Source organism: Balaenoptera borealis (assembly GCF_965194805.1).
Source record: "Balaenoptera borealis genome assembly, chromosome: 9".
Taxonomy (NCBI): Eukaryota; Metazoa; Chordata; class Mammalia; order Artiodactyla; family Balaenopteridae; genus Balaenoptera; species Balaenoptera borealis.
Window position 1 is genome coordinate 42,672,127 of NC_138873.1, and position 27,590 is coordinate 42,699,716.

At 35.4% G+C, this 27,590-nt stretch overlaps 1 protein-coding gene across 9 annotated transcripts in view; it reads left to right on the forward strand.

Annotated features, from left to right (window-relative positions):
• CEP85L (centrosomal protein 85L) overlaps nucleotides 1–27,590 on the forward strand; it is a 217,855-nt gene that overhangs the window by 60,225 nt on the left and 130,040 nt on the right. For 8 of the 9 annotated variants that reach the window (XM_082406137.1, XM_082406138.1, XM_082406139.1 and 5 more), the window contains one exon: nucleotides 18,047–18,208. In XM_082406137.1, the coding sequence (XP_082262263.1) occupies nucleotides 18,047–18,208 (162 nt within the window). Of the gene's footprint in view, nucleotides 1–18,046; nucleotides 18,209–20,080; nucleotides 24,999–27,590 lie in introns of those variants that run through there. The other variant, XM_082406141.1, reaches the window with a different exon arrangement.

Genomic DNA, 27,590 nt, shown 5'->3' on the forward strand with positions numbered 1-27,590 from the left:
AAAATATTAATACATTTAACCCTTAAAACATTTGGAGGTAGGATATGATAGTTTTCAAGTGTGCTGAAAAGAAAATGTTATAGAAAATACTTACATGATCTGAAGAAGTGTCATTTGTTCAGTGCCTCAAGCTTTAAGTCTGCCTTTTCCTAGTTGATTCCTGGCCATAAGGTGTTTAGTGATGTCATAATGATGGTGGTAGTAACTGGTATGATTATGTCAAATACAAAGTTTTTCTGTGGTTCTGAATTAAATGGACCCAAAAGTACTCTGATAACAATGAAACATAACTCTTCTGCCTAAACTCATTTGGACATGTTCTTTTATAATAGGCTTTGGGGGATGAGGGGTGAATCTCAACTTTAGTGATGACTTTTGTGAAATGAACCTGATTATTACTGATAGCTTCTTGGCTTGAATGAAGCTGGTAAATTAATCTGAGGCCAGACAGTAAATGGTGAGTTCAGCCTCTGTTGTGAATGTTTCTGTATGTTGAGAATGGAAAGCTTTTACACAGTCTTGAGTTTTCTGACTGGGTGAAATGTGTATATTTGTACTCTGAGAAAAAGCTGAAGAAATGAAGACTCTCAGATTTTACTGAGTTATAGCTTAAGTAGCTCCTTCAAATTGTATATTAAAAAATGAACAATGTGATCATTTAGATAACTTCTAAAGCTACAATGAAATACTAATTATTGTTACTACTTAAGGATATATATTTTTTACACTGGCAAAATAATATTCTACCAAGTGGAATTTATTGTGTAAGGTCATTTTAAGAACGGGACTGTTCAACATAAAAGAACATCAAATTGCTCTTCATACTAATATTTTACTTGGACTTTCTATTTTTCTTTAATTAAAAAAAATGCATTGTTGTTACCTAGCATAGTGCTTGTCACGTACATAAGTACTTGGTAAATATGAGTCATTCTTTCAGTAAATATTGTGTGGTAGGCATTGTACTAGGCTCTGGGGATACATCATTGAACAAGAAAGATAGGGTCCCAGCTCTAAGGGAACTTACGTTCTAGTAGGGAGGAAACAGTCTGTAAGTAAACTAACAAGATAATTCAGCTAATGTTAAGTACTATGAAGAAAAGGGAGCTGGGTGAGATGGTGTAGTATGGGTAGATCTGGGTAGAGAAGGCCTCTCTGAGGAGGTAACATTGCTCTGAGACCTGAGTGATGAGAAGGAGCCAGACATGAGGGCAGGAGTGTTCAGGCAGAGGGTATAGAAACAGCTCCAAGGTAGAAATGAATTTGGGGAGCTTGAGGAATATCAGAGGTCAGTGAGTCTGGAGCGCAGTGAGTAGGGATATGAGGTGAGGGAGGCCTGATGTAAGGCATTGTAAGAATTGGTAAGAATTTTGGGTTCTTTTCTGTGTGAGGGGAAGGCAGCTGTGGGTGGGTAGGGGAGATGACTGTTCATTCTTTCACTCAGCACACTGGGCGCTACTGTGAGGCAGACCTCGTTCTGTGTTCTGTGTCCTGGGGAGATGAAGCAGATATCCCTGTCCTTGGTGTTTGTAGATCACTCCTGGCTGTTTTGTGGGGGAAGAAATGGTGGCGCAGTGGGGGAAAGATTGGCAGTAGGGAAGCCGGTTAATAGGTCATTGCGGTGATTGGGTGAGAGATGATGGCTTGGATCAGAGTGGGAAGATTGGATAGGAGAGAACAGAATGGGTCTGGAATATACTCGAGAAATAAAGCTGACAGGATTTACTGATGGTTTGGGGGTGGTAAATGAAGGAAAGAGGAATCAAAGATGATGTCTTAGTTGGCGCTTCAGTAATTATAATGGATTGGTGGCGCCATTTTCTGAGGTGTGGAAGAATGTGAGGAAGGTAAGTGGAATTAAGAGTACTGTTTTAGCCGTGTGGCGTTTGAGATGCATTTGAGACGTTCAGGTGAGATGTTGGGTATACAAGTCTGCATCTCAGTGGGGAGATGGGAAGGTGGAGGTAGGGATTTTGAGAGTTACCTGTGCCTGAATGGTATTTAAATGTGATCACATAGAGTATCGAGAAGACAGCAGAGGTTACCGTTTTCTGGTCAGATAGAGGAGGGAGGAGCCATCCAAAGAGACTGAGAAGGAGCAGCCAGTGAAGTAGGAGTACAGCCAGCAGAGTGTGGTGTTCCAGAGGAGAGGAGACTGAAGGAACGAGTCTGCACCACCAGAGCCGCATGCTTCCGAGAGGCCATGTAAGATGAGACGGAAGAGAATGGACCAGGGCCACTGCATACTTCCAGTGAGAGACTTAAAAATTTAAAACTAGTAGGGATTAAAGATTCTCTAATCGAGTCTGCACATTTTATTACATAGAATTGGTACATAAGTTCTCAGTGAGTGTTTGGGTTGCTTTCTTTGCCCTTACCATTTCTCAAGCTAGGGTGACCAGCTATCTGGGTTTGCCTGGGACATTCAGTTTTAAAACTAGCGGTAGTGTCTCCTGGGATGCCTTACATTGAACAGTCACTGAGTCTTGACTATAGGATTCTGCCTAGGGCATCTGAACTGATGTAAGGTTTTAAATTACTTTAAAGAGATTTTTAAATTACTTTAAAGATAGTAGATTCAAAATCAGGAACTTTGTTTTATGCCCTCTTTACATAGTAGATGTCTTCATTGCTTTATTGATGCTGTTTTAATACTAAAAGTTCAGAGTTCTGAAGTGAACTCTAGTTTTTAGTTAACCTTCTGAAAGAGAATGGGATGAAAAATTTGGACTACATTTCATGTAAAGTTTAAAGTTTTCTATGAGGTGCTTACACTGTCTTGTAGAGGCAGATATCGTGTGTTTATTGATGATAATCAATATACATTGCTTTGTCATGACATTACTGAAGCTTTTTCATTAATTCTGAGCATCCCATCTCATTTTATAATAATAATGTACTGAAAAGTTTAACTAGAAGTTAAGTTTTTAAATTTGGGGGTGTTATTTATAAATTTTCTCAAAACTTTATTTTCGAGTGTTTTAAAACTAAACTTTTGTTTTCGTTTTGGCATTTAAATGTATTATGTAAAGCACTTAGGCTCCTAAGTATCAGAAAACAACAGGCTAATTGAGAAATAATGAGCTTACTCTGCTTTCTTTGGAAGTCAGTGGCTATGTGAATTTTCATTAGGTCTAGCAGCATTAGGTCTAACAACTTTATTTAGGAATGTTTATTTTTATTGGGGCTTTTATTTCCTCCTGGACTGATGATCCTTCTTAAGTTTGGACATAATTTGCTACCATGTAGAATATTTTCTCTATTAATTGATATTATGAAATACTTATATTCAAAGACAAAGGTAAACCCCTCTGGAATACGACTTGTTATACTCCCTCACGTTTGTAGTGGTTTTATTAAAAACACCTCTTATTAGTTTTTATCATACCTCATTTTTTTCCAGTTTATAAACAGAAACAAAGGCTTATGAGAGACTAAATTAAATATGTGGCCCTCATTCCAAATAGCTACCAAAATACTCTTTTGAATACAGCATTTCATGTAACCAGAGTATAAGATAGGAATCTTTGGCCTGTCCACATATTGTAATCAACAGGCACATGATTTTTTTCATAGAAGGAGATAGTCTTACCTTTGTTGGTTGCTACCCTGACGCTCTTGAGTTCCTTGTTTTGTATCATGAGTGAATATTACTGGTTTGAATTCATACTTTTTTCTTTTTTTTTTTTTTTTTTAGAAATTCACGTTCTTTTATTTATTTATTTATGACTGTGTTGAGTCTTCGTTTCTGTGCGAGGGCTTTCTCCAGTTGCGGCAAGCGGGGGCCACTCTTCATCGCGGTGCGCGGGCCTCTCACCATCGCGGCCTCTCTTGTTGGGGAGCACAGGCTCCAGACGCGCAGGCTCAGTAATTGTGGCTCACGGGCCTAGTTGCTCCGTGGCATGTGGGATCTTCCCAGACCAGGGCTCGAACCCGTGTCCCCTGCATTGGCAGGCAGATTCTCAACCACTGCGCTACCAGGGAAGCCCTGAATTCATACTTTTTATGTGAAAGGTGAACATCTTATTTATCCATCTGATCATTGTTCTTAATTGAGTTAATTTTAACCTCCACCTGAACCAACCTAGTTTAAAACTCTTCCTTGTTATACTCAAATTGAAAGTAAGGAAATTTAGAATTACATCTGAAGACTATAGTCTTATACCTTTTGTGGTAATGTTTTTTAAAATTATTTTTATTAATTTTAGTAATAATGGTACTAATAAGTAGTCTTAATAGTAATAGTTAATGAACGTCCAGATTTCTTTTTTTATGTTTAGAAAGCAAAGAATACTAGGTGTTGATTACTTAAAATTCGATTTAAATCCTTAAATGCAAGAAAGCCAATTAACTTAGATTGAGGTAGATTTTTTTCCAGTTTGATTGAGGTGTAATTGATAATATAACATTGTATTAGTTTAAGGTGTACAATATAATGACTTGCTGTATGTATATATTGCAAAATGATTACCATAATAAGTTTAGTTAACGTCCATCACCACACATAGTTATGGGTTTTTTTTCTTGCGATGAGAACTTTAAAGATTTACTAATTTTGGTAACTTTTAGATATACAGTATAGTATTGTTAACTGTAGTCGCCACGCTGTACATTATATCCCCAAAGTTATTTCTCTTATACCTGGACGTTTGTACTTTTTGACCACCTTCACGCATTTCCCCCACCCTCCCACCACCTGCCCCTGGAAGCCACCAGTCAGTTCCCTGTCTCTATGAGTTTGTTTGGTTTTCGATTCTACATATAAATGAGATCATACAGTTTTTGTCTTTCTCTGTCTGGCATATTTCATTTATTGTAATGCCCTCAAGGTCCATTCATGTTACAACAGGATTTTCTTCTTTTTATGACTGAATAATATTCCATTCTGTACAAATGCATTTTCTTTAGTCATCCATCTGTTGATGGACCCTTAGGTTGTTTCTGTGTTTTGGCTATTGTAAATAGTGCAGCAGTGAACATGGGGGATGCAGGTATCCCTTTGGCATAGTGATTTCATTTCTTTTGGGTATATACCCAGAAGTGGGATTGCTGGATCATATGATAGTTCTATTTTTAGTTTCTTGAGTAACCTCCATACTGTTTTATGGTGGCTGCACCAATTTACATGCCCACCAATAGTGTACAAGTTTTCTCTTTTCTCCACATTCTTGCAAACACTTGTTATTTCTTGTCTTTTTAATAATAGCCATTCTAACAGGTATGAAGTGCTATCTCAGTGGTTTTGATTTGCGTTTCGCTGCTAATTAGTGATGTGGAGCACCTTTTCATGTACCTGTTGCCATTTGTCTGGCTTCTTTGGAGAAATGTTTATTCAGTTCCTCTCCCCATTTTTTGATCAGATTGTTTTTTTTCTATAGAGTTGTATCATTTACTTCTATATTTTGGATATTAACCCCTTATAAGATAGATGACTTGCAGATATTTTCTCCTATTCAGCAGATTGCCTTTTCATTTTGTTGATGGTTTCCTTTGCTGTGCAGAAGTTTTTAGTTTGATGTAGTATAATTTTTTTTAAATTATTTATTTATTTATTTATTTATTTATGGCTGTGTTGGGTCTTCGTTTCTGTGCGAGGGCTTTCTCTAGTTGCGGCAAGTGGGGGCCACTCTTCATCGCGGTGCGCGGGCCTCTCACTATCGCGGCCTCTCTTGTTGCGGAGCACAGGCTCCAGTCGCGCAGGCTCAGCAGTTGTGGCTCATGGGCCTAGTTGCTCCGCGGCATGTGGGATCTTCCCAGACCAGGGCTCGAACCCGTGTCCCCTGCATTGGCAGGCAGATTCTCTGCCACTGCGCCACCAGGGAAGCCCTTTATTTTTACTTTTTGTTGCCTTTGCTTTTGGTGTCAAATCCAAAAAAATCATTGCCAAGACTGATGTCAAGGAGCTTACCCCCTGTGTTTTCTTCTAGGAGTTTTACGGTTTCAAGTCTTACATTTTTAACCCATTGAGTTGATTTTCATGTATGGTGTAAGATAAGGTCCAGTTTCATTCTTTTGCATGTGGTTGTCCAGTTTTCTCAATACCATTTATTGAAGAGACTATTTCTGGACCCTTTATTCTGTTCCATTGATCTATTGTGTCTGTTTTTATGCCTGGCACTTTAAAAAATATCTTTACATATTAATTCATTTAAATATCACAACAGCCCTATAGGATAGATACTGTAATTTTTTTTCTCTTCTTACATATGAAGAAACTGAGGCACAGATTGGCTAAGTGACTTACTCAAGATCTCACTGCTTATAAGAGTGGTACAGAACTTGAACCCAGGGAGTCTAGTTTCATAGTCCATATTCTTTTCCACTAAGCTATACTATTAATTCTATAATTAAAGAAAAATTAAAACTATTGGAGTCACTTACCCTAGAGATAAACAGTACTGAAATGAAGTAGAAGAGTAGGATGAATAACATAAATATTGCTATATTAAGTTTCTTTCACTTTAGCTAGGTATTTTCCAGTGTAGTACAAGATTTTCTGTTTTTGTTTTCCTGATTACTATTAATGTGAATATTTTTCTGTGTTTTAATGTTCTATTTAATTTTTTGGTGACTTTTTTGTGCCTTTTGACGCTATTGAAAATTGTTTTCCCACATTTATTAGGAATTTTGGCCAACAGCCTTTCAAATCACTTATAATTGTTAGTGTATTTTTGTTTTGTTTGTTTTTATCTGCATTGGATAATATTTACTGATCTTTAAATAGATACTTAAATGCAAACTGGCTCAAGGGATAGTTTAAAATCTCCTGGATTTTAAAACAGACAACAACCAAAAACAAAACAAAACAAAAAAACACCCTGTTTTAATCCTTCTAAAACAGACTGTTTTTAAGATCTAATTATAAAGCTTCCAAAGTTTTAATTTTATGCCAGGAACATTTATAGGGTACCCAGTAGTTATAATGACTACATTATTGAGACCCTGTCTTAACTGTGCAGCTCTGTGCTAGAGACTAAAAAAAGTTGCCTTTTGGTGAGGAAGAAGTAAGTCATATACATATGGGTTAATATAATTTAGTAAATGCTGTTATGGTATTTTGAGTGATACATTGGGAGAGCACAAAGTAGTAGTTATTTTAATACCACCTGGAGAAATCAGAGAAAACATTTAGAGCAAGTTAATTCTGAATCAGGACTCTTAAAGAAGAGAGAGAAGAGAAATAGCGTGGAGTCACGAAAGAACCTGATCTGTTTGGAGGCAGTGGTTAGGTATGTGCGGCTACAGAGTGTAGGGGAGCTGAAGTGGGAGAGGTAGGAGTTGTAAAGTCTTAGAAAATGAGATTGCCAGTTGGTGAAGAACTTTGCCAAAGTTAAGGAATTTGAGTTTTAAGCAAAAGAATGACGTAAATATATTTTCTGATAGTAGGGTAGAGGCTGGCTTGGGCAGAGTTACTCCAGCAGGACATCTGTGCAGCAGTTCAGCCAAAAGACATATGATCTGTGACAGTGGGAAGAAGAGGAGAGAACTAATTCAGTGAATACTTCTGAAATTGACTGAAGAGTTTCAGAAATGGATTAGGTGTATGAGTTAAAGAAAAGAGATTTTTGTTGTTGTTGTATTCCCTGCATTTATTTCTTTTTAACTTGGTTTCTATTGATAGAATTGGGGCAGCTTGAAGGCTACTGTTCTGAACTTTGAGGAGAAGTACTTGTTAACATTTCAGAGATGTTATATTGTGAGATTTGTGTATCTTATATCAAATAAGGGTAAATATGATTTGATATTTTCTGTTTTTTTCTGTTTTATTTTATTAAAAAAGGTTGGTCTCAGTGCACTGAATGGGTGATAACCTGCATTTTAAAAAACACTGTAATTTGTATTCATAGTTTGTATTGTATATTCAGCTTTTTATTTACAACTATAAATCTGCTTTGTCAATGGTGTTGTTTATTTTTTTGGCTTAGCATTGTCATTTAAAAAATTCAATAAGATTAGTTCTTCTAAGTGCAGTTACAATTATGTTTAGCATATTGTGGAAGACTTGATGTTGTATGCATTTTTGTTTCCAATTTAGAAAAAAGCTTCAGAAAGAAAATAAAATATAATAGGTTACTTATTCATTTGATGCTAATCTTCCTGTTTTTCCAGTGTGAGAAATATTAGTAATTATTAAATAAGTTATCCCCGGGCATTCAGTATTCTATTTAAAATTATTGAAATTGGTATTAAAAAATGTAACATATTGTCTTCCAAAGAGAAGTCCCAATGTATGGTGTCTTGGGAATCTTTGCTGTTCTTGTAGAAATGTGTCTTTGTTCTAGAGAGAGCTGATTCTACACAGTCATTCAGTTGCTCTAGTATGATAGGACCTAGGTAATACCTTATTTCAGAGATCACTGAGCCTTAAAGTTTGTTTTTTTTAAGTGCATAGCACATATCTAGAAATTGAGTAATTCCCTTTTAGTAGTATAGTCATATAACTATTGTGTGAGAAAATTTTCCTTGTATCACCTGGTAAGCATATTCGTGTCTAATTCTGACTGCTTTGTGATTCTGGATTACGTTGAATAGAGACACGCCATGTCATTCTTCTCAGATTGAATTCATTCAATCTAAATGAAAGATTAGAATGTTATTTCAATCATGACGTTTTGTTAATTATCTTCAGTGTTCTAGGCACATAAAATATTGGATCTTTTTAAGAAAGTAGTAGTTATATTTAAAGGTTAAGACAAATGTGAATTCAGGCTAGAGGAGATCACCTTCTATAGCTAATTTCGTCATTTTGGGAAACCTGAATGAATTGCCTGTTCCTTTAAAAGGAAAAGTTTAGCAAAAATAAGATCATTGTGATACCATCATAAGCAAATTAAAATGTCTTACTGATTTAAAAGAATAAGATGCTGTTCTGAATAGGACATGTTTTCCCCATTGATTGATCGAATGATTTGTCTGATGTGATTGGACTTATTATATGCTTCCTTCTTCTAGAGTTCTTTTGATGAGGATACCTTCCTAGAAAAAGGACTGCACTGGTCTTTTGTCAAAGTATATGAGTTGCTGTGTTTCCCCGGTAGACTCTCCTACAGCTTTAAAAATTTTTTTCTTCTACTCGACTAAATTAATTGTGATATTGAAACAGACTTGTAGCTATCAACCAAAACAAAGAACCAGTCTGTTCTAAATTCTTTACTTTGAAGAAATTTTTTTCCAATAAGTGTATAAATATAATTCATTTTGTAAACATTAATTTGTAGTTTTGAATTTTTGAACATTTAAAAAAAGTTATGGTAGTTTGATTTATGTGTTAGAATGTACGCCTTTTGTTCCAAATTAGGCCAAGTAAGTTGTATACCCATTTCTCGGAAAACATATCTCCAAAGACTTTCATTAATAGTTACTTAGCACAGGTATAGAATAACTAAGAGGTACTTAATAAGTAAATTATTTGGTTTATTAGTGGTGGGGGTTAAGGATTAAAAAAATAAAGCTTATTTTTCTGATTATTAAAGTAATAATACAAAGCATAAAAGTCGAAGAAATTACCAGTGATCTTACCATCTAGAGAAAACCACAGGTAGTATTTTGATGTATTTCTTTCCAGTTGCTTTATGCAGTTTTTTTTGTTTGTTTGAATGTTTACTGTATGCTGGCTGCAGCACTGAGTAAGATCTGGAACACATGGTCCTTGCCCTCAATGACTGTTACTACAGTCTAGAAGGAGGACAGATACAGGCACAGATAACTTCAGTTTGATATGGTGAGTGCTAAGCTAGAAACAGGGAAAAAAAGAGTTCAGAGAATTCCTAGACAATATGAAATCTGAGGTTATTTGTGAATTTCCCATTTATTAAATTTTATGTCTTACTTAGATTGACAATATAAGCATTTTATACTTTTAGGTCTTCACTATTTTAATGGCCAAAATTGTGTTCCCTTCTCCCTTTTGGTTTATTTGTAACAGTTCCTTATTAGAAATAATGCTTTAGGAACATTCTATAGCCCCATTGTCCCAAATGTTGGATTCTTTTCTTTTTAATTTAGCTTTATTGAGGTATAATTGATAAATAAAATTGTAATGTATTAAAGTGTAAATGTGATGTTTTGATATATGTATACATTGAGAAAGGATTCTCATTAGAGTTGATTAACACAGCCATCACCTCACATAATTACTTTTTTTTTTTAGTTGAGAACACTTAAGTTTTATTCTCTTAGCAAATTTCAAGTATACAAAACTGTTGTTAACTATAGTCATCATATTCTACATTAGATGCTAAGACTTAGCATAATATTCTATTGTGTGTGTGTGTTTGTGTGTGTGTGTGTGTGTGTGTGTGTGTCTTTGGAAAAATGTCTATTCAGGCCCTTTGGCCATTTTTATTTGGGTGTTTTTCTGCTGTTGAGTTGTTCTTTATATATTTTGTATATTAATCCCTTATTGGATATATGGTTTGCAAATATTTTCTCCCATTCTATAGGTTGCCTTTTCTTTTCTTTTTTCTTTTCTTTCCTTTCTTTCTTTCCTTCCTTCCTTCCTTCCTTCCTTCCTTCCTTCCTTCCTTTCTTTCTTTCTCTTTCTTTCTTTCTTTTTATGATGATTTTCCTTGCTATTCAAAAGCTTTTTAGTTTGATATAGTACCATTTATTTATTTTTGCTGTTGGTGTCAAAATCCAAAAAAATCATTGCAAGACCAATGTTAAGGAGCATACCTGTATGTTTTCTTCTAGGAGTTTTATGGTTTCAGGTCTTATGTTCAAGTCTTTAATCCATTTTGAGTTCACTTTTGTGTATGGTGTAAGATAGGGGAGCAGTTTCATTCTTTTGCCTGTGGCTGTCCTGTTTTCCTAACACCATTTATCCTTTCCCCTTTGTATATTCTTGGATCCCTGATAGTAAATTAACTCACTGTGTATGCATGGGTTTATTTCTGGGCTCTCTATTCCATTCCATTGATCTGTGAGTCTTTATTTAATGACAATACTGTTTTAATTACTATAGCTTTATAGTATAGTTTGAAATCAGGATGTTTGACGCTTCCAGCTTTGTTCTTTTTCAGAATTGATTTGGCCATTCAAGGTCTTTTGTGGCTCTATACAAATTTTAGGATTGTTTTTCTACTTCTGTGAAAAATACCATTGAAATTTTTATAGGGATTGCATTGAATCTGTGGCTTACTTTGGGCAGTATGGACATTTTAACAATATTCTTCCAATTTGTGAGCATGAAATATCTTTCCATTTATTTGTGTCTTCTTCAGTTTCTTTCATCTCAAGGTATTATAGTTTTTGGTGTGTGGATATTTTACTTCCTTGGTTTAATTTACTTCTTAGTGTTCTTTTCAATGCAGTTGTAAATGGGATTGTTTTCTTAATCTGTCTTTTCAATAGTTTATTGTTAGTATATAGAAACATAACTGATTTTTGTGTATTGATTTTTGTATTCTGTAACTTTACTGAACTTGCTGATTAGTTCTAACAGTTTTTTGGTGGTTTTCCATATATAGTATGTTATATGCAAATAGAGACAGTTTTACTGCTTCCTTTCCGATTTGGATACCTTTTATTTCTTTTTCTTATCTAATTGCTCTGGCTAGGACTTCCAGTACTTCATTAAGTAAAAGTGGTGAGAATCGGTATCCTTGTCTTGTTTCTGATCTTGTTCCTCAGCTTTTTCACTGTTGAGTATGATGTTAACTGTGGGCTAGTCATATATGGCCTTTATTGTGTTATGTTCCCTCTATACCCAGTTTGTTGAGAGTTTTATCTTGAAAGGATGTTGAATTTTGTCAGATACTTTTCCTACATCTTTTGAGTTTATATGATTTCTATGCTTTATGTTGTTAATGTGGTATATCACATTTATTGATTTGCATATGTTGAACCATCCTTGCATCCCTGGAATAAATCCCATTTGATTATGGTGTATGGTCCTTTTGATGTGCTGTTGAATTAGGTTTGCTAATATTTTGTTGAGGATTTTTGTATCTATGTTATTAGGGATATTAGCCTGTGATTTTCTTGTAGTGTCCTTGTCTGGGTAATGTAGTGTCCAGTATAGGGTAATGATGGCTTCTTAAAAAGAGTTTGGAATTATTCTCTCCCTTTCCATTTTTTGGAAGAGTTTGAGAAGGATTGGTATTAGTTCTTTAAATGTTTGGTAGGATTCATTCCCTAGTGAAACCATTTGGTCCTGGACATATCTTTGTTGAAAGGTTTTTGATTATTGATTCAATATCTGTACTAGTAATTGGTCTGTTCAGATTTTCTTTGTCTTCATGATTTAGTCTTGGTAGGTTGTATGTTTCTAGGAATTTATTCACTTCTTATAGGTTGGCCAATTTGTTGGCTTATGATTGTTCATAACAGTTTCTTTTGATCCTTTGTATTTCTGTGTGAGCAGTTGTAATGGCACCTTTTTCATTTGAGACTTTTTTTCCCCATAGTCATTCAGGCTTGTCAGTTTTGTTTATCTTTTCAAAATAGCTTTAGTTTCATTGATCTTTTCAGTTGTCTTTTTAGTCTATATTTCATTTATTTCCACTCTGATTCTTATTATTTCCTTCCTTCTTTAAACTTTTTTTTTTTTTAACATCACCACGCAGCTTGCAGGATCTCAATTCCCTGACCAGAGACTGAACCCGGGCCACGGCAGTGAAAGCCCGGAATCCTAAATTAGTTCCTTCCTTGTACTAACTTTGGGGTTAGTTTGTTCTTTTTCTAGTTCCTTAAGGTGTAAAATTAGATGTTCATTTGAGCTTTCTTAATGTTGGCATTTATCACTATAAACTTTCCTCTTAGAACTGCTTTTGCATTCCATAAGTTTTGTTATGTTGTGTTTCCATCATTTGTCTCAAGATATTTTTTGATTTCCCTTTTGATTTCTTTTTTGACCCATTGGTGGTTTAGGAGCATGTTTAAGCACCACATGTTTGGGAATTTTCTGTTTTCTTCTTTTAATTGATTTATTTCATACCATTGTCATTGGAAAAGATGGCTTGATATGGTGTAAATCTTCTTAAATGTAGTAAGACTTATTTTGTGGCATAAGACATGATCTGTCTTGGAGAATGTTTCATGTGCACTTGAGAAAAAAAATGTGTATTTATATTCTTTTTCTGTCTCTATATATCTGTAGGAAGAGATTTATTATAAAGAATTTGTTCATGTGATTATGGAGGCTGGTAAGACCCAAGATCTGCTGTGTGAGTCAGCAAGCTGTAGACCCAGGGGAGTCAATGGTTTAGTTTCAAATTGAATTTGAAGGCCTGAGAACCAGGAGAGCTGATGTTGGAGTTTTATTCTGAAGGCTGTCAGGCCTGAGACCCAGGAAGAGCTTATGTTTCACTTCCAGTCCAAAGACAGGGAAAAGCCAATGTTCTATTTTGAAGGCCTTTAGGCAGGAAGAATTCTCTCTTTATTGGGGGTGGGTCAACCTTTTGTTCCATTCAGACCTTCAGCTGGTTTGATGAGGCCCATCCACATATGGAGGGCAATCTGCTTTACTCAGTCTACCAATTTAAATACTAATCTCACCTAAAAATAGCCTCACAGAAACATGCAGAATAATGTTTGACCCAGTATCTGGCCACCCCATGGTCCAGTTATGTTGACACATAAAATTAACCATCATACATATGAATATGTGTTTGATGTTGTCTAAGAGTTTTGAACCATACAGGGGAATTCCCTGGCAATCCAGTGGTTAGGATTCTGTGCTCTCACTGCCGAGGGCCTGGGTTCAAGCCCTGGTTGGGGAACTAAGATCTCACAAGCCACACGGTGCGGCCAAAAAAACAAATAAATAAACCATACAGGTCAACTTGTTATCGAGTTCAAGCTCGTACTGCTCACTGCACGACAGGCTGTTAAATTGAGAGATGAGTTGTCAGGGCAAGGAGTAGTGACTGTATTTGGAAAGCCAGCAAACTGAGAAGATGGTGGGCTCATGCATCAAAGAACCGTCTTGCCTGAGTTAGAATTCAGGCTTCTTTTATACTAAAAGGGGAGGGAGTAAAGTCAAACATTTCCTGGTTCCAGTCGGCCTCCAGAGGGGATGTGTTAATTTCTTCCTACCTGTAGTCATTCACAGGTGGGCCTGGTCAGGATGTTTCCTGTGAGCTAAACGGAGGTATTTCAGCTTAATGCTCACTACCTGGGAGGCAGGTTTCCCAGAGATGGGCCATTATGTATAATTTAAGCTTATAGGAAACATCCCTTTAGTGATTAACTTGTAATAGAATACAAAAGTTTCTTCCTTATTACAAACTGAGACTGTTTATTCTGGAAAAAGAAATCCAAAAAAGTTGTTGGTGTTGGTAGTCCTCAGATAACTTCAGTAATGCTCCCATGAATTTTCAGATTTAGAGCAGCAGGACTTGCTGGTATGTGCTCTAGGATGAACTAGAATTTCTTCTGAATAAAAGAATGAATTAACATGCTGGCTGAAGTTACTCATTTTGGATCAGCTGGATTTTAGAGGATATTTATCTATTAGAATAATTTTTTACTCTCGATCAGGGGTCTGCAAACTAGGGCCCATGGATCAAATCTAGCTTGTCATCCGTTTTTATAAATAAAGTTTTATTGCAACACAGTCATACCCATTCTGTTGTCTACTGCTGCCTTTACCACAATGGTGACAGAGTTGGATAGTTTTGATAGATATCAAATGGCTTGCAAAGGTGAAAATATTTACTGTCTGACCTTCAGAAAACTTCAGAAAAAGTTTTGTTGAGCCATTCTTCCTGGTAATAGTTAATGATTTAAGACTAATTATTGAAAATCTTCCTAGCTTCCGGTAGTAACACCATAACATTATCAGTGTTTTTTTTCTTTCTTTTTTTACTCCCGTTACTGGTGTGTATGTGTGTGTGTGGGGGGGGGGGGGCTGGGGGGTGGGGTTGGGGGGGATTATATCCTTTTATCTACAAATGGTTTCCTCGGGCCAAGATTTGTTAACAATAAATGGGGTGGAGGTGTTGTGGCCTAAACATGTAATACTACTTTATACTGCTCAAGATGGTTATATTGTCTAAAAGCAAGAGTTTTTACTTTATTTCAGTGGTCTTATGCAGCTTTTGTAAAATTGTTAACCAGGAATCTGCTGAATTTACATATCTTGCTCTATAGCTGGTTCCTTTCAGAATCAAATGTTGATGTAATCTGCAAATCAATATAAGTAATTTTCAGCATTTTTCCCCGGAAGATGATAGTGTATAATCATCATCATCATCATCATCATCCCTAGTGATAGAGTAAATGTTCTGTAATGTATTTGTTCCTTTAGTAAAACATTGTAGTCAATGTTGACATTTAGACGTAGAGCTCCCTGGAAGCTCCTTTTTCCATATATGTAAATGTACAGTCTCTTCTCTAACCATGGAATCATACTATATATGTAGCGATACAAATGCTTTGCTCCCACACATACTTAATATTTTGGATGTCACTACATGTTAAAAAAAAAAGTCAGTAAAATTATTTTTAGCAGTTGAATATTATCAACTAACTTACAGATACGTATTTTGTTTCTAGGCATTTATTTTTATTATTAAAGAAGTACTGTCCTTGTGCTTATATATTTTTATACTTCTCTATTACTTCTTTATAAAAATTCCTAGTAGGAGGTCTTATGTTGAAATTTACGTACATATTGAAATTTAGATACCTGTTTCCAGATGCCCTAATTTAGAAAGGTTCTATCAGTTTATATACCCACAAAAGTATGTGAACTTTCCCTGCACTTTGTTTGACATTGGTATTTCAAATATTTGCCAGTGGTATTTAATGTTATAGATAATTTAAAAATCTAAAAATAAAAACATTGTTGTCTTTTTCATTTCTCTCATTATTAGTAAGGTTGGACATCCTTTCATATCTTTATTTGCCATTTCCATGTACTACCAGCCTATTTATGTTGTTTTCTGAGTATTCCTAAAAAAATTTCTCCAATTAATAGGTTTGCACTTGGGAGAGAAAGTAGTAGGCTGGTTGCCCTTTTTGATAAGGGTTTAGATAGGACTTTGAGTTCATTTGAAAGGAATATTACCTGAGGAGCTGTTTAAAGAAAATATCTTTGGTGCAGATTATAGACAAATCAGAGTTAGAGCAGATCTGGTGACAGAATGCCTTCACATGGTGATTTAATGTGTGAGTGCTTAGTCAGATGAATTAAGATAAGTCCCATTCTGAGATAGGTCTAGAATCTACAAAGTTTTAAGTGGTTGTTCTGGACCTCAAAGCTGGTAGAAGTGTTTCTTTGGACACTGTTTTTTAAGCTTGAGTTAATTTAAATGTATATGACTTTTAGGCTGCTTGTATACTTCATAGTTAGATCTATAAAACTCAAACTTAATTTATAAATTATATTATAAATAGAAATTAAAGTTAATAATAATTTGGCATAATGTTTTATTAGAACTAGAACTTTAATGTTGGGGTTAATATGGTAGAAAATAGCTTCAGGTCTGGTTTTATTATTTTTTTTTAAACAATTTAATATTTATTTATTTATTTGGTTGCACCGGGTCTTAGTTGTGGCAAGTGGGCTCCTTAGTTGTGGCATGCTAACTCTTAGTTGCAGCATGCATGTGGCATCTCGTTCCCTGACCAGGGATCAAACCCCGGCCCCCAGCATTGGGAACGTGGAATCTTAACCACTACACCACCAGGGAAGTCCCTGGTTTTATTATTAATCTCTTTATATATTTTGATATTAATAAAGAGAATGACTGTTCCTAAGTGTGGTAAAAATGATGTAATTAATTTTGTGGATGTGTTTGTCATTTTGTGATTCTTATGTTTATTAAACTGCTAGAAAGCTCTCCTTGCATGCCAATTTCAGTAGCATGTAACATGATAATTCTGTAATGATGTTTTGTTCCACATCATGATGGTAAGTGCCCAGTCATTTCCGCTTTACTTAGAAGCAACTGCAATTGCAAACATAAAACCCAAATGGGAGTATTATAATTATGTGATAATGTCTGCTTTAAGGTAGCTATTCACGTCATCTATAATATGCTTATTAATTTTCAAGGGTATAATTGAATTGAAGACTCAAAATTCTTGTACAGAGCTTGTTAACTCCCACAAATAAGTCTACAGGCTTCAATTTTAGAGTCACTGTGTTAACCGTTGATAAAGACATGTGCTACTATAGCTTTGTATAAAATTCAAGATTTAAAATTGCTCTTTCAAATTACTATAAACATTTTTCAGTGCTTGTCCTTTATTTCTGCACCTAATTTTTATGAACTTGTAATTAATAGTTCACAGAGTGACATTGGTCCATGGGTATATTTTGAGTGGCATTGTAGACAGTAAAAGAATGAAGTGAGCAAAAACGTAAAATGATGGATAAGTCAGAAAAAGGCAAATGTAAGTTAAATAAAAATGGACAACGTAAGTGAAAATAAAGATTATAAGAGAACACTGAAAAGTGATACATTAGCTAAACAATGAAGATTGAATGTAACTCAAAAGGGAAAATTAAGCAAAGAGCCAGGAAGATGCTCCGGTGTTAAACTTTTATCAAAAGATAGCTAAAGAAATAAAATCAATTAAAATAATGCAAAAGAATTTAAAATTTTAAGTGGTTAGGTTATAGCGGAAAAAAATAAATTTTTTTGACCTTCCATGAGCACATTCTACTTACATTGTCATGCAATATGATTTGATTAGATTTTCCCTGAGTCCCAATTCTCAGCTAATGCCTGTGTCTGGGATCACAGATGCCTACCTATCAAATATTACAAAGCAGAATGCTGACATTTCCAGATGGATTGATGATAGAGTTGATATTTTAAATCAGACAGTAGTTCCATGTTTAAAAGTTCAATGTCTATAAGCAGAAATCAGAGCTCTTCAGCCAGAGGAAGCTGCTAAATCAGCATTGAATTTGTGTATGTGTGATAAGTAAGTTTATTTGGTGAATCTTAGATATCACCGATCTATTTAAATTATTTTTGGCAGAAAATAAGCTTATTTTACCTTATTTGCATTTTTTACAAGGTCAAAAGATGTCTTCTATCTACTCACAGACATTATAAATGTGTTAACTTCTGCGTATTTTCTTTTGTAGGCCCAGATTATTCTTCATCAGCATGGTTACCTGGTAATGATTCATTGTGGCAGGCCACAACTGTTCCATCTAACCAACGAAATAACCATATCAGGAGACATAGTATAGCTTCTGACAGTGGTGACACTGGCATTGGAACTTCCTGTTCTGACAGTGTGGAAGGTGAGCTGAATTCTTACTGGTTAGATGTGAATCTTTGTAGAATGGCTGTGATTGAGAAAATTCAAGGGATATGTTTTACTGTTCTAAACTAAGAAATTATAAAGTAGTGTTTGAATATTTAATAATGTTCAGTGTTGTTATATATCAAATGAAATTGTTCTTCTGATTGTATTAATTTTTCCTTCATTCATTTTTTAACTAAACTTTTTATTTTGAAATAATTGTAGATTCACATGTGATTTAAAGAAATAGCACAGAGATTCTATATACCCTTTATCTCACCCCCAACTTAGTATCTTGCAAAACTACACTTCAGTATCACAACCAGGATATTGACATTGATATAGTCAAAATACAGAACATTTCTATCACCACAGTATACCTTATTCTGCTTACACCCACTTCCCCTCCCCCATCTTATTTATTTATTTTTTTATTATTTATTTATTTATTTATTTGGCTGTGTTGGGTCTTTGTTTCTGTGCGAGGACTTTCTCCAGTTGCGGCGAGTGGGGGCCACTCCTCATCGCTGTGCGCGGGCCTCTCACTGTCGCGGCCTCTCCCGTTGCGGAGCACAGGCTCTAGATGCACAGGCTCAGTAGTTGTGGCTCACGGGCTTAGTTGCTCTGCGGCATGTGGGATCTTCCCAGACCAGGACTTGAACCCATGTCCCCTGCATTGGCAGGCAGATTCTTAACCACTGCACCACCAGGGAAGCCCCCCCCTCCTTCTTAACTCTTGGAAACCACTAATCTCTTCTCCATTTCTGTAATTTTGTCATTTCAGGCGTGCCCTATAAATGGAATCATACAGTATGTAACCCTTTGGAATTGGCTTTTTTCTCTGGAGATTGATCCAGGTTGTTGTGTGTATCAATAGTTCATTTCTTTTTATTGCTGCGTAGTAGTTAGCAATGGTGGTATTGGATAGACCACATTTTGCATAACCATTAACCCACTGAAAGACATCTGGGTTGTTTCCAGTTTTTGGCTATTAGAAATAAAGCTGCTATAAATATAAACATTCATGTACAGGTTTTGGTGTGAACACATGTCTTCATTTCTCTGTGGTAAATGTCCAGGAGCACAATAGCTGGTTGTATGGCAGTTGCATGTTTAGTTTTTAAAGAAACTGTCACACTGTTTTCCAAAGTGACTATTCCATTTCCATCAGCGGTGGAAGTGGATCAGTATGGGTGATCTAACTTTCTCTTCATCCTTGCTAGCCCTTGGTGGTTTTTATTTTAATTAATTAATTAATTAATTATTTCTTTGGTGGTTTTTAAATTTTAGCCTTTCTGATAGGAATGTAGTGATATCTCATTGTGGTTTTAATTCTCATTTTCTTAAAGATTAATAACGTTGAACATTTTTTCACATGCTTATTTGCCGTCTGTATGTTCTCTGTTGAAATGTTCTTCATGTCTTTTGCCCGTGTTCTAGTTGGATTTTTTTCCTTTTTTTCTGTTGAGTTTTAAGAGTTCTTTATATATTTCAGATACTAATCCTTTGTTGGCTATTCTGTTTGTAAACGTTTTTTTCCAGTCTGGCTTGTCTTTTTTTTTTTTTTTTTTTAAAGATTTATTTATTGATTGAGTGATTGATTGCTATATTGGGTCTTTGTTTCTGTGCTAGGGCTTTCTCTAGTTGCGGCGAGCGGGGGCCACTCCTCATCGCGGTGTGCGGGCCTCTCACCATTGCGGCCTCTCTTGTTGCTGAGCACAGGCTCCAGACGCGCAGGCTCAGCAGTTGTGGCTCATTGGCCGAGCCGCTCCGCGGCATGTGGGATCTTCCCAGACCAGGGCTCGAACCCGTGTCCCCTGCATTGGCAGGCAGACTCTCAACCACTGTGCCACCAGGGAAGCCCTCTGGCTTGTCTTTTCATCCTCTAACAGTGTCTTTTGCAGAGCAAAAGTTTTTAAGCTTGTGAGTCCAGTGTATCAGTTTTTGCCTATATGGATTGTGGTTTTGGGGTCAAGGCTAAGTAAGAACTCTTTGCCTAGTCCCAGATCTTGAATATTCTTCTTTTTTTTCTTTTTTCTAAAATTTTAATCATTTTATGTTTTCCATTTAAGTCTGTGATTCATTTTGAGTTAATTTTGTATAATGTGTGTATGTTTGGGTGTCCCTGAGGCCAGTCTTAGGCTCAATTATTTGCTAGAACTCAGAAAAGCTGTTATACTAATGATTATAGTTTTTTTTTTTTTTTTTACAGTGAAAGGTTACAGATTTAAATTAGTAGTAGAAAAAGAAGCAAAGGACAAGGTCCAGGAGACAGCAGGTCCAAACTTCCAGTTGTCCTCTCCCAGTGGAGTTGTGTGGACAGTGATTAATTCTCTCAGCAGTGGTGTGTGATACCACATACAGAGTATTGCTCACCAGGCGAGGTCATCCAAGCCTTGGTGTCCAGGATTTTTATTGTGGGTAGGTTATGTTGGTATGGTTGACTGCCTTTGTGGATGACCTTAGACTCCAGCCCTTGAGAAGTCAAGCTAATATTACATGGTTCAAGGCTCCAAACATATATCACATTTTTAGCATGGACTATATGGAGTCACTCAAGGTCCCCAGGTAAACAAAGACACTCTCATTAGGCAGGATATTTCAAGGGTTTAGTGGTTGCATCTTAGGAGCCAGACAAGGGCCAAACCTTTCTTGGAATGCGCAGACGGTGGAAAACTCAGACATGCTGATCCTTTCTGCACAGTGTGAGATTTTTAGATTAAGGTTCGTTTTCTTTGCCTAATAAATCTTGAAACCAGAATAATTCCCACTTTATTCTTTTTTCAAACTTGTTTTAGCTATTCTGGTTGCTTTGCTTTTCTATATAAGTTTTAGAATAATTCTGTCTATATCTACAAAAAATCTGGGAATTTAATAGGAATTGTGTTGTCCATATATCAGTTTGGGGAGAATTGCTGTCTTTACTCTGTTGAGTCTTCTAATCCGTTAACATGGTATGTTTCTCCATTTATTTAGATCTTAATTTCATTCACCAGTGTTGTATAGTTTTCAACATACATGTCCAGTACATATTTTGTTAGATTTATAGCTAAGTATTTCATTTTTGGAGGAGTGATTGTAAATGGCATTTAATTTTCCAATTTTGGTATCAATATGTTAATTGTATCTTGTGACATTGCTGAACTCTTTGGTTCTAGGAGGCGTTTTTGGGTATATTTCTTGGAGTTTTCTCTGTAGACAGTTATGTCATCTATAAGTAAGAATGTTTTTCCTTTTGATATCAGGCTGATACTAGCTTTATAAAATGAAATGGGAAGTGTTCCCTCCTATTTTCTGGAAAAGATTGTGTAGAATGGTGTTAATTCTCCTTTAAATGCTTATTAGAGTTCTTCATCTGGGCCTAGAATTTCTTTTTTTATAGTTTAAAATCATGAATTAAATTTCCTTAATAGTCATAGAACTATTCAAATTATTTTTCATGTTGGATGAGTTGTGGTAGTTTGTTTTTTTTTTTGAGGAAGTAGTCCATTTTGTCTGTTGTCAAATTTGTGAATGTAGAGTTGTTCATAGCATTCTCTTACCTCTGATTTCTGCAACCTCTGTAGTGGTATTTCCTCTTCCATTTCTGGTATTAGTTATTTGTGTCATCTTTCCTTTTTTATTTTTCAGTCTTGGTAGCAATTTGTCAATTTTATTGATCTTTTCAAAGAATCAGCTCTTTGTTTCATTAATTTTCTCTTTTGTTTTCTGTGTTCAATTTCAGTGGTTTCTGCTGTTTATTATTTCCTTATTACTGCTTTGGGTTTATTTTGCTCTTTTTCTAAGTTCTTAAGGTGGGAGCTTAGATATTGATTTGAAACTTTCCTCTTAAGATGTATGCACTTAGTGCTATAAAGTTGTCTCTCAGACAAGGTTTAGCTGTGATTCTCAAATTTTGATATTTTGTGTTTTCATTCAGTTCATTATATTTTCTTAATTTACCTTGAGACTTCCTCTTGACCCCAGGGTTATTTAGTAGCATGTTGTTTAGTTTTGAAGTGTTTAGAGATTTTTCTGCTATCTTTCTGTTATTAATTTCTAGTTTAACTCCATTGTGGTCAAAAACATACTTTATGATTTTGTTTCTTTTAAATTTGTCAAGATTTCTTTTAGGTCTCAGCATATGGTCTATTTGGTATATGTTCTGTAAATGTCAATTAGATCCTGTTGGTTGATGGTGTTGTTGATTTTTTTCTATATCCTTGATGATTTTCTGTTTAGTTGTTCAACTGTTGAGAAAGGAAGTATTAAAAGTCTTAACTATGATTGTGGATCTGTGCATTTCTTTTTTTAGTTTCATAAATTTTTGCTGCACATATTGCAGCTCTGTAGTTTGATGCATATGCAATTAGGATTGCTATGTATTCTTGGTGGATTGGCCCTTTTATTATTATATGATGTCTTTCTATCTCTGGTAATTTTTTTTGTGCTGAAGTCTACTTTATCTGATTTAATATAGCCTCTCCAGCTTTCTTTTGATTAATGTTTAAATGGTATGTTTTCTGTTCTTTTACTTTTAACTTGTCTGTAACATTATATTCAAAGTTAAGTTGCTTGTAACAGCATACAGTTGGATTTGCTAGTCTCTGTCTTTTAATTGATATATTTAGACCATTTACATGTAATGTAATTATTGATGTATTAATATTCAGGTGTTCTGTTTGTTCTCTTTGTTTCTATTTTCATTTTCCTGCCTTCCTGTGGGTTACTTGAACAATTTTAGAATTCTACTTGGACTTAACCATAGTATTTTTAAGTGTATCTCTCCTAGTGGTTGGTTTAGGTTTTACATTATGTGTTTTGTCATATATAATGTAGATATATAATACAGATAACTTACATATACATAGCTTACCATTTTAACAGTTTGAGTGGAGTGTAGAAACATTATCTCCCTTTATATCCTTTTACCTATCCCATTTATAATAAAATTTTTTTAGCTTTTACCTTTGCATATATTTATAACCATATCAGACAGTGTTATAATTTTTACGTCAACTATCAAACATAATTTGGGAAACTCAAGAGGAGACAGACAGCCTGTTGTATTTACTCACATTTTTGCTTCCTGTGCTCTTCCTTTGTGTTGTTCCAAGGTTCCTTTTTATTGTTTCCATTTGGTTCAGAGAATTTCCTTTAGTCCTTCTTTTAAGATGCATGTGCTGGTGACAAATTATCTTAGTTTTTCCCCAACTGAGAATGTCTTGATTTCCCCTAGATTCCTGAAGGATAATTTCAGTAGGTATATAATTCTAGTTTGACAGTTCTTTTCTTTCAGTAGTTGAAAAGTATTGTCACTTCTTTCTGGCCTCCATGGTTTCTGATGACAAATCTGCTCTCATTTTTCCCTGGCTACTTTCAAGATTTTTTTGTCTTCAGTTTTCAGAAATTTAATACCACATGTCTTTAGGTGGATTTCTTTGGGTTTATCCTTTTTGGGATTTGTACATGTTTTTGGGATTCAGCATCTTGAATCTGCAAGTTTATGTCTCTTGCCAAACATTGGAAGTTTTCAGCCTTTATTGTCTTTGAGTACTTTTTTAGCCTCTTCCTCTTTTATTCTAGGACTCTGATGGCACAAATTGTAAATCTTTTGTTATTGTCCTGATGCTGTGTCCTTTTTGTTTGTTTGTTTGTTTTTCCTTCTGTTTTTCATTTGTTGTTCAGGTTAGGTAATTTTTATTGTTCTGTTTTCCACTTCACTAATATTTTTCTTTTGTCCACTCCGTTCTGCTGTTGAGCCTATCTGCTGAGATTTTTATTTCTATTGCATTTTTCAGTTATAAATTTTTAATTTTGGTTCTCATTTATATCTTCTGTTTCTTTGCTGAGACCTTTTGTGTGTGTGTGTCACTCCTGTGACACTCTGTGCTCCATCCCCATCCTTTTGTTTTTTGAGCACTTCCTTTTGGATAGTGTAAGGTGTTCCATGGTCATCTTATATCTTCCCTACTGTAGCCCTAGGATCAGCCATTTCTCCAAAGATCCCTGGTTCTTTTTATTGGAGAATAGTATTTAGAAACCAAGATCTGGGTGCTGGGAGTGCTTGTTACTGCTGGGGTTTTATTGCTTCTACACTGTCACGGAGGCAGAACTAGGTTATATGGTATGTATACTCGCCTGTGTATATATGCATATCTATAATTATTTCTGTGTCTATTCATAAGTATCCATATTAAGCTAAATGAGTTCATACTGATGTCTCTGACTCTAATCCAGTATAGCAGAGCTCATTTTAGCTTTTTCCCCTTACTTGTCTATAATTTCCCTTTCCAACAGTGAGATACCTCCACCATCTACCATCTATTTACATATTTATTCAGCCCTCAGTATACAAGTAAAGCAGGTTCGGAACTATTAACCCATATTCCCCTCTGTTAGTTTCCTAGGGCTGCCATAACAAATTACCACAAACTGGGTGGCTTAAAACAGCAGAAATATATTTTCTCACAGTTTTGGAGACTGCAGGTTCAAAATCAAGGTATCGACAGGGATATGTTTCCTTCAAAGGCTCTAGGGACAAGTCTTCCTTAATTGTCGCTTCTAGCTTCTGGTGGTTACTGGCAATCCTTGGCATTCTTTGGTTTGTGGCATGATAGTTTTCATGTCTGCCTCCTTTACATGGCCGCCTTCTCTAGGTCTCCTCTGTGTCTTCAGATATCTCTTTCTCTCTTTCCTTATCAGGACACTGGTCATTGGATTTAGGGCCCACCCATATCCAGTATGACCTCATCTTAACTTGATTACATCTGCAAAGACCCTACTTCAAAATAAGATCACCTTCACAGGTATTGGGGGGTTAAGATTTCAGTGTATCTGTGTGGGGCACACAGTTCAATCCACAACACTCTATTACATCTATGTGGTTAAATGGAGAGCCATAAAATTTTTGGAGAGTAATTTGATCTAAGTAGAGTTGAAAATAAAGCAGGAAACTACTTTGAAGGCTTAAAAAATGTATTATTAGCTATTTGGTCCTGTCACTGAACTATAAAAATTAACTTTTTTTGAGGATAGAATGATGTGGGAAGGATACAGATCTGGAGATTTAAAAGTTGTAGAATGGATGCTCTGGGGATTTTTTTAGTGCTATTACAAAGCTGTTTGCTTTAAGCAAATCATACTCTCTGTTAACTTTGTTCCTGTGTTATGACTTCTCAAAAATTTACTTGAGGTTCAGAGATAAATTCTTTGGCTTTTTGAAGCTTTGTCTTAGAAACTCAGTACTAATAATCTTCTTATAGTCAGTTATTTCAACCTCCATAGAATATTATGGTATTAATCTGGGTCCAGCTGGGAATTTTCTTTCCTCAGTTCAGCCAGGGAGAGCTTAAAAAAAAATTCCCCTCTCTCCCCCCAGACTAGGCCACACAGTGTCAGGGCTGGGATGCTGCATTTTCATAATGACTGGCTGAAGAACTGAGAATACCTCATTGAGAATATGACTATAATGGTGTCTTTTTTATAATCTCCAGAAACTCTTTGATTCTGCTGTGTATTATTATATATAATTACTCACCTTTTCTATTGCTGTTTAGAAAACTGCTTCTTTTTATTCTTTGAATTAATTTAAAACTGTTTGTGTTAACAGCAAGTATCACTGCTTTTCTCACTGAATAATTCATCAGGTGTTAAATGCAAGTCCCTATAATTTTTTTTTTAATATTTATTTATTTATTTATTTATGGCTGTGTTGGGTCTTCGTTTCTGTGCGAGGGCTTTCTCTAGTTGCGGCAAGTGGGGGCCACTCTTCATCGCGGTGCGCGGGCCTCTCACTATCGCAGCCTCTCTTGTTGCAGAGCACAGGCTCCAGATGCGCAGGCTTAGTAATTGCGGCTCACGGGCCTAGTTGCTCTGCGGCATGTGGGATCTTCCCAGACCAGGGCTCGAACCCGTGTCCCCTGCACTGGCAGGCAGATTCTCAACCACTGCGCCACCAGAGAAGCCCAAGTCCCTATAATTTTTTAGGGATGAAGAGCATGATTCTCACTTTCTTCTTGAATTGGGCTGATGTGAAGATGTTATTTTTATTTATTTATTTATTTTTGGCCTTCCATTAGATCTTGCCATTACCTCCAAGTTGAACTCCCAACTCCTTTCCCTGCTAGTTTTTTAATTAATACATAAAACAATGAGTGATTTTACTGGTATGTTACAGAACACTATACAAAATATTCTAATGGACAAAGAATCCATTGAGTTCAAGGCATGATCATAATAGGTAATGTTATTTAGAGGCTATTCTATGTGGATAGAGCAGTGTCAGAATTTGAAGACAAAGGGCAAGTAGGGAAAGAGTTCTAGGAAAGGATGATGAGTATAACAACGGTGCATGAAAATCAGATGGAGTAGTAGGACTCTGGGAGACTGACAATAAATAACAGAAACTTGGGGCTCCTGTGGAAAATGAATCAGAATTATGGTTTGAATGACAGTGCTGGTAACGAATGACTTTGATTACATTTATTTATTGACTGTCAGGAGAGGTGAAGGGTACTCCTGTTTAAAAAAAAAAAATCAATTATTTAAGAATGTTATCCAAAAATAGGGAATAATTTTAGCAAGCATATTAAAGATTATTTAGAACAAAAGCTTAGGATGTTTGCTGATACAACACTTGATTCCAGTTAGTGTAGTTTTCTTTCCTGAATTTATGTCTTTCTGAAGTTCTCATGATTTCTGCTTCATGGGAGCTATTTACCATCTCTGTTCTTTGGTAAGTTTCCTGAGTCGTCTAATTTGTAATCTTTGTTTTTCCTTGTTGGATTTGCTACATGCCATATCTGTTTAATGTAAAGGGCTCAGGGAAATAACCATTGTGGAGGATTATTGAATATTGAAAATAGCCTTGCATTAGAATATAACTAATAGGTTGACATTTATAACATAATGTCAGCATTAAAACATGCTGTGTATTAGATTATTTCATATCAGTGTCATGTGGATACTTTATACATATATCTATATACACACTTATATATGCTTTACATACTTTGGTCTTTGATTACATAAATCTTTTTGTCATCCACTAATCATAGGTCTATAAAGTATTTATTTTTCTCATTTATAAAATTAAACAAATCTATCCTTATTAAATTCCACACATAATAGAATAACCTAAAAAGTGTCATCTCCTTTGTACTAAACCCCCAGTTGAGAATTACGGTGGTGTAAAATTATATTAATTTTAAATAATATACATGAAATTTGGACCTGTTACCAAATATAATTTGAGTTTGTTTTAGAATGTATCTGCAGAATATTTTACTTAACTGCCTTTAACTCTGTTACTGTTAATATTTGTCTTGGAGGAGGGTATATATTCCTACTTGATTTCTGAGGCTGTGGCATGAAGTGCTATATTATTTTGGTTTGCTGTG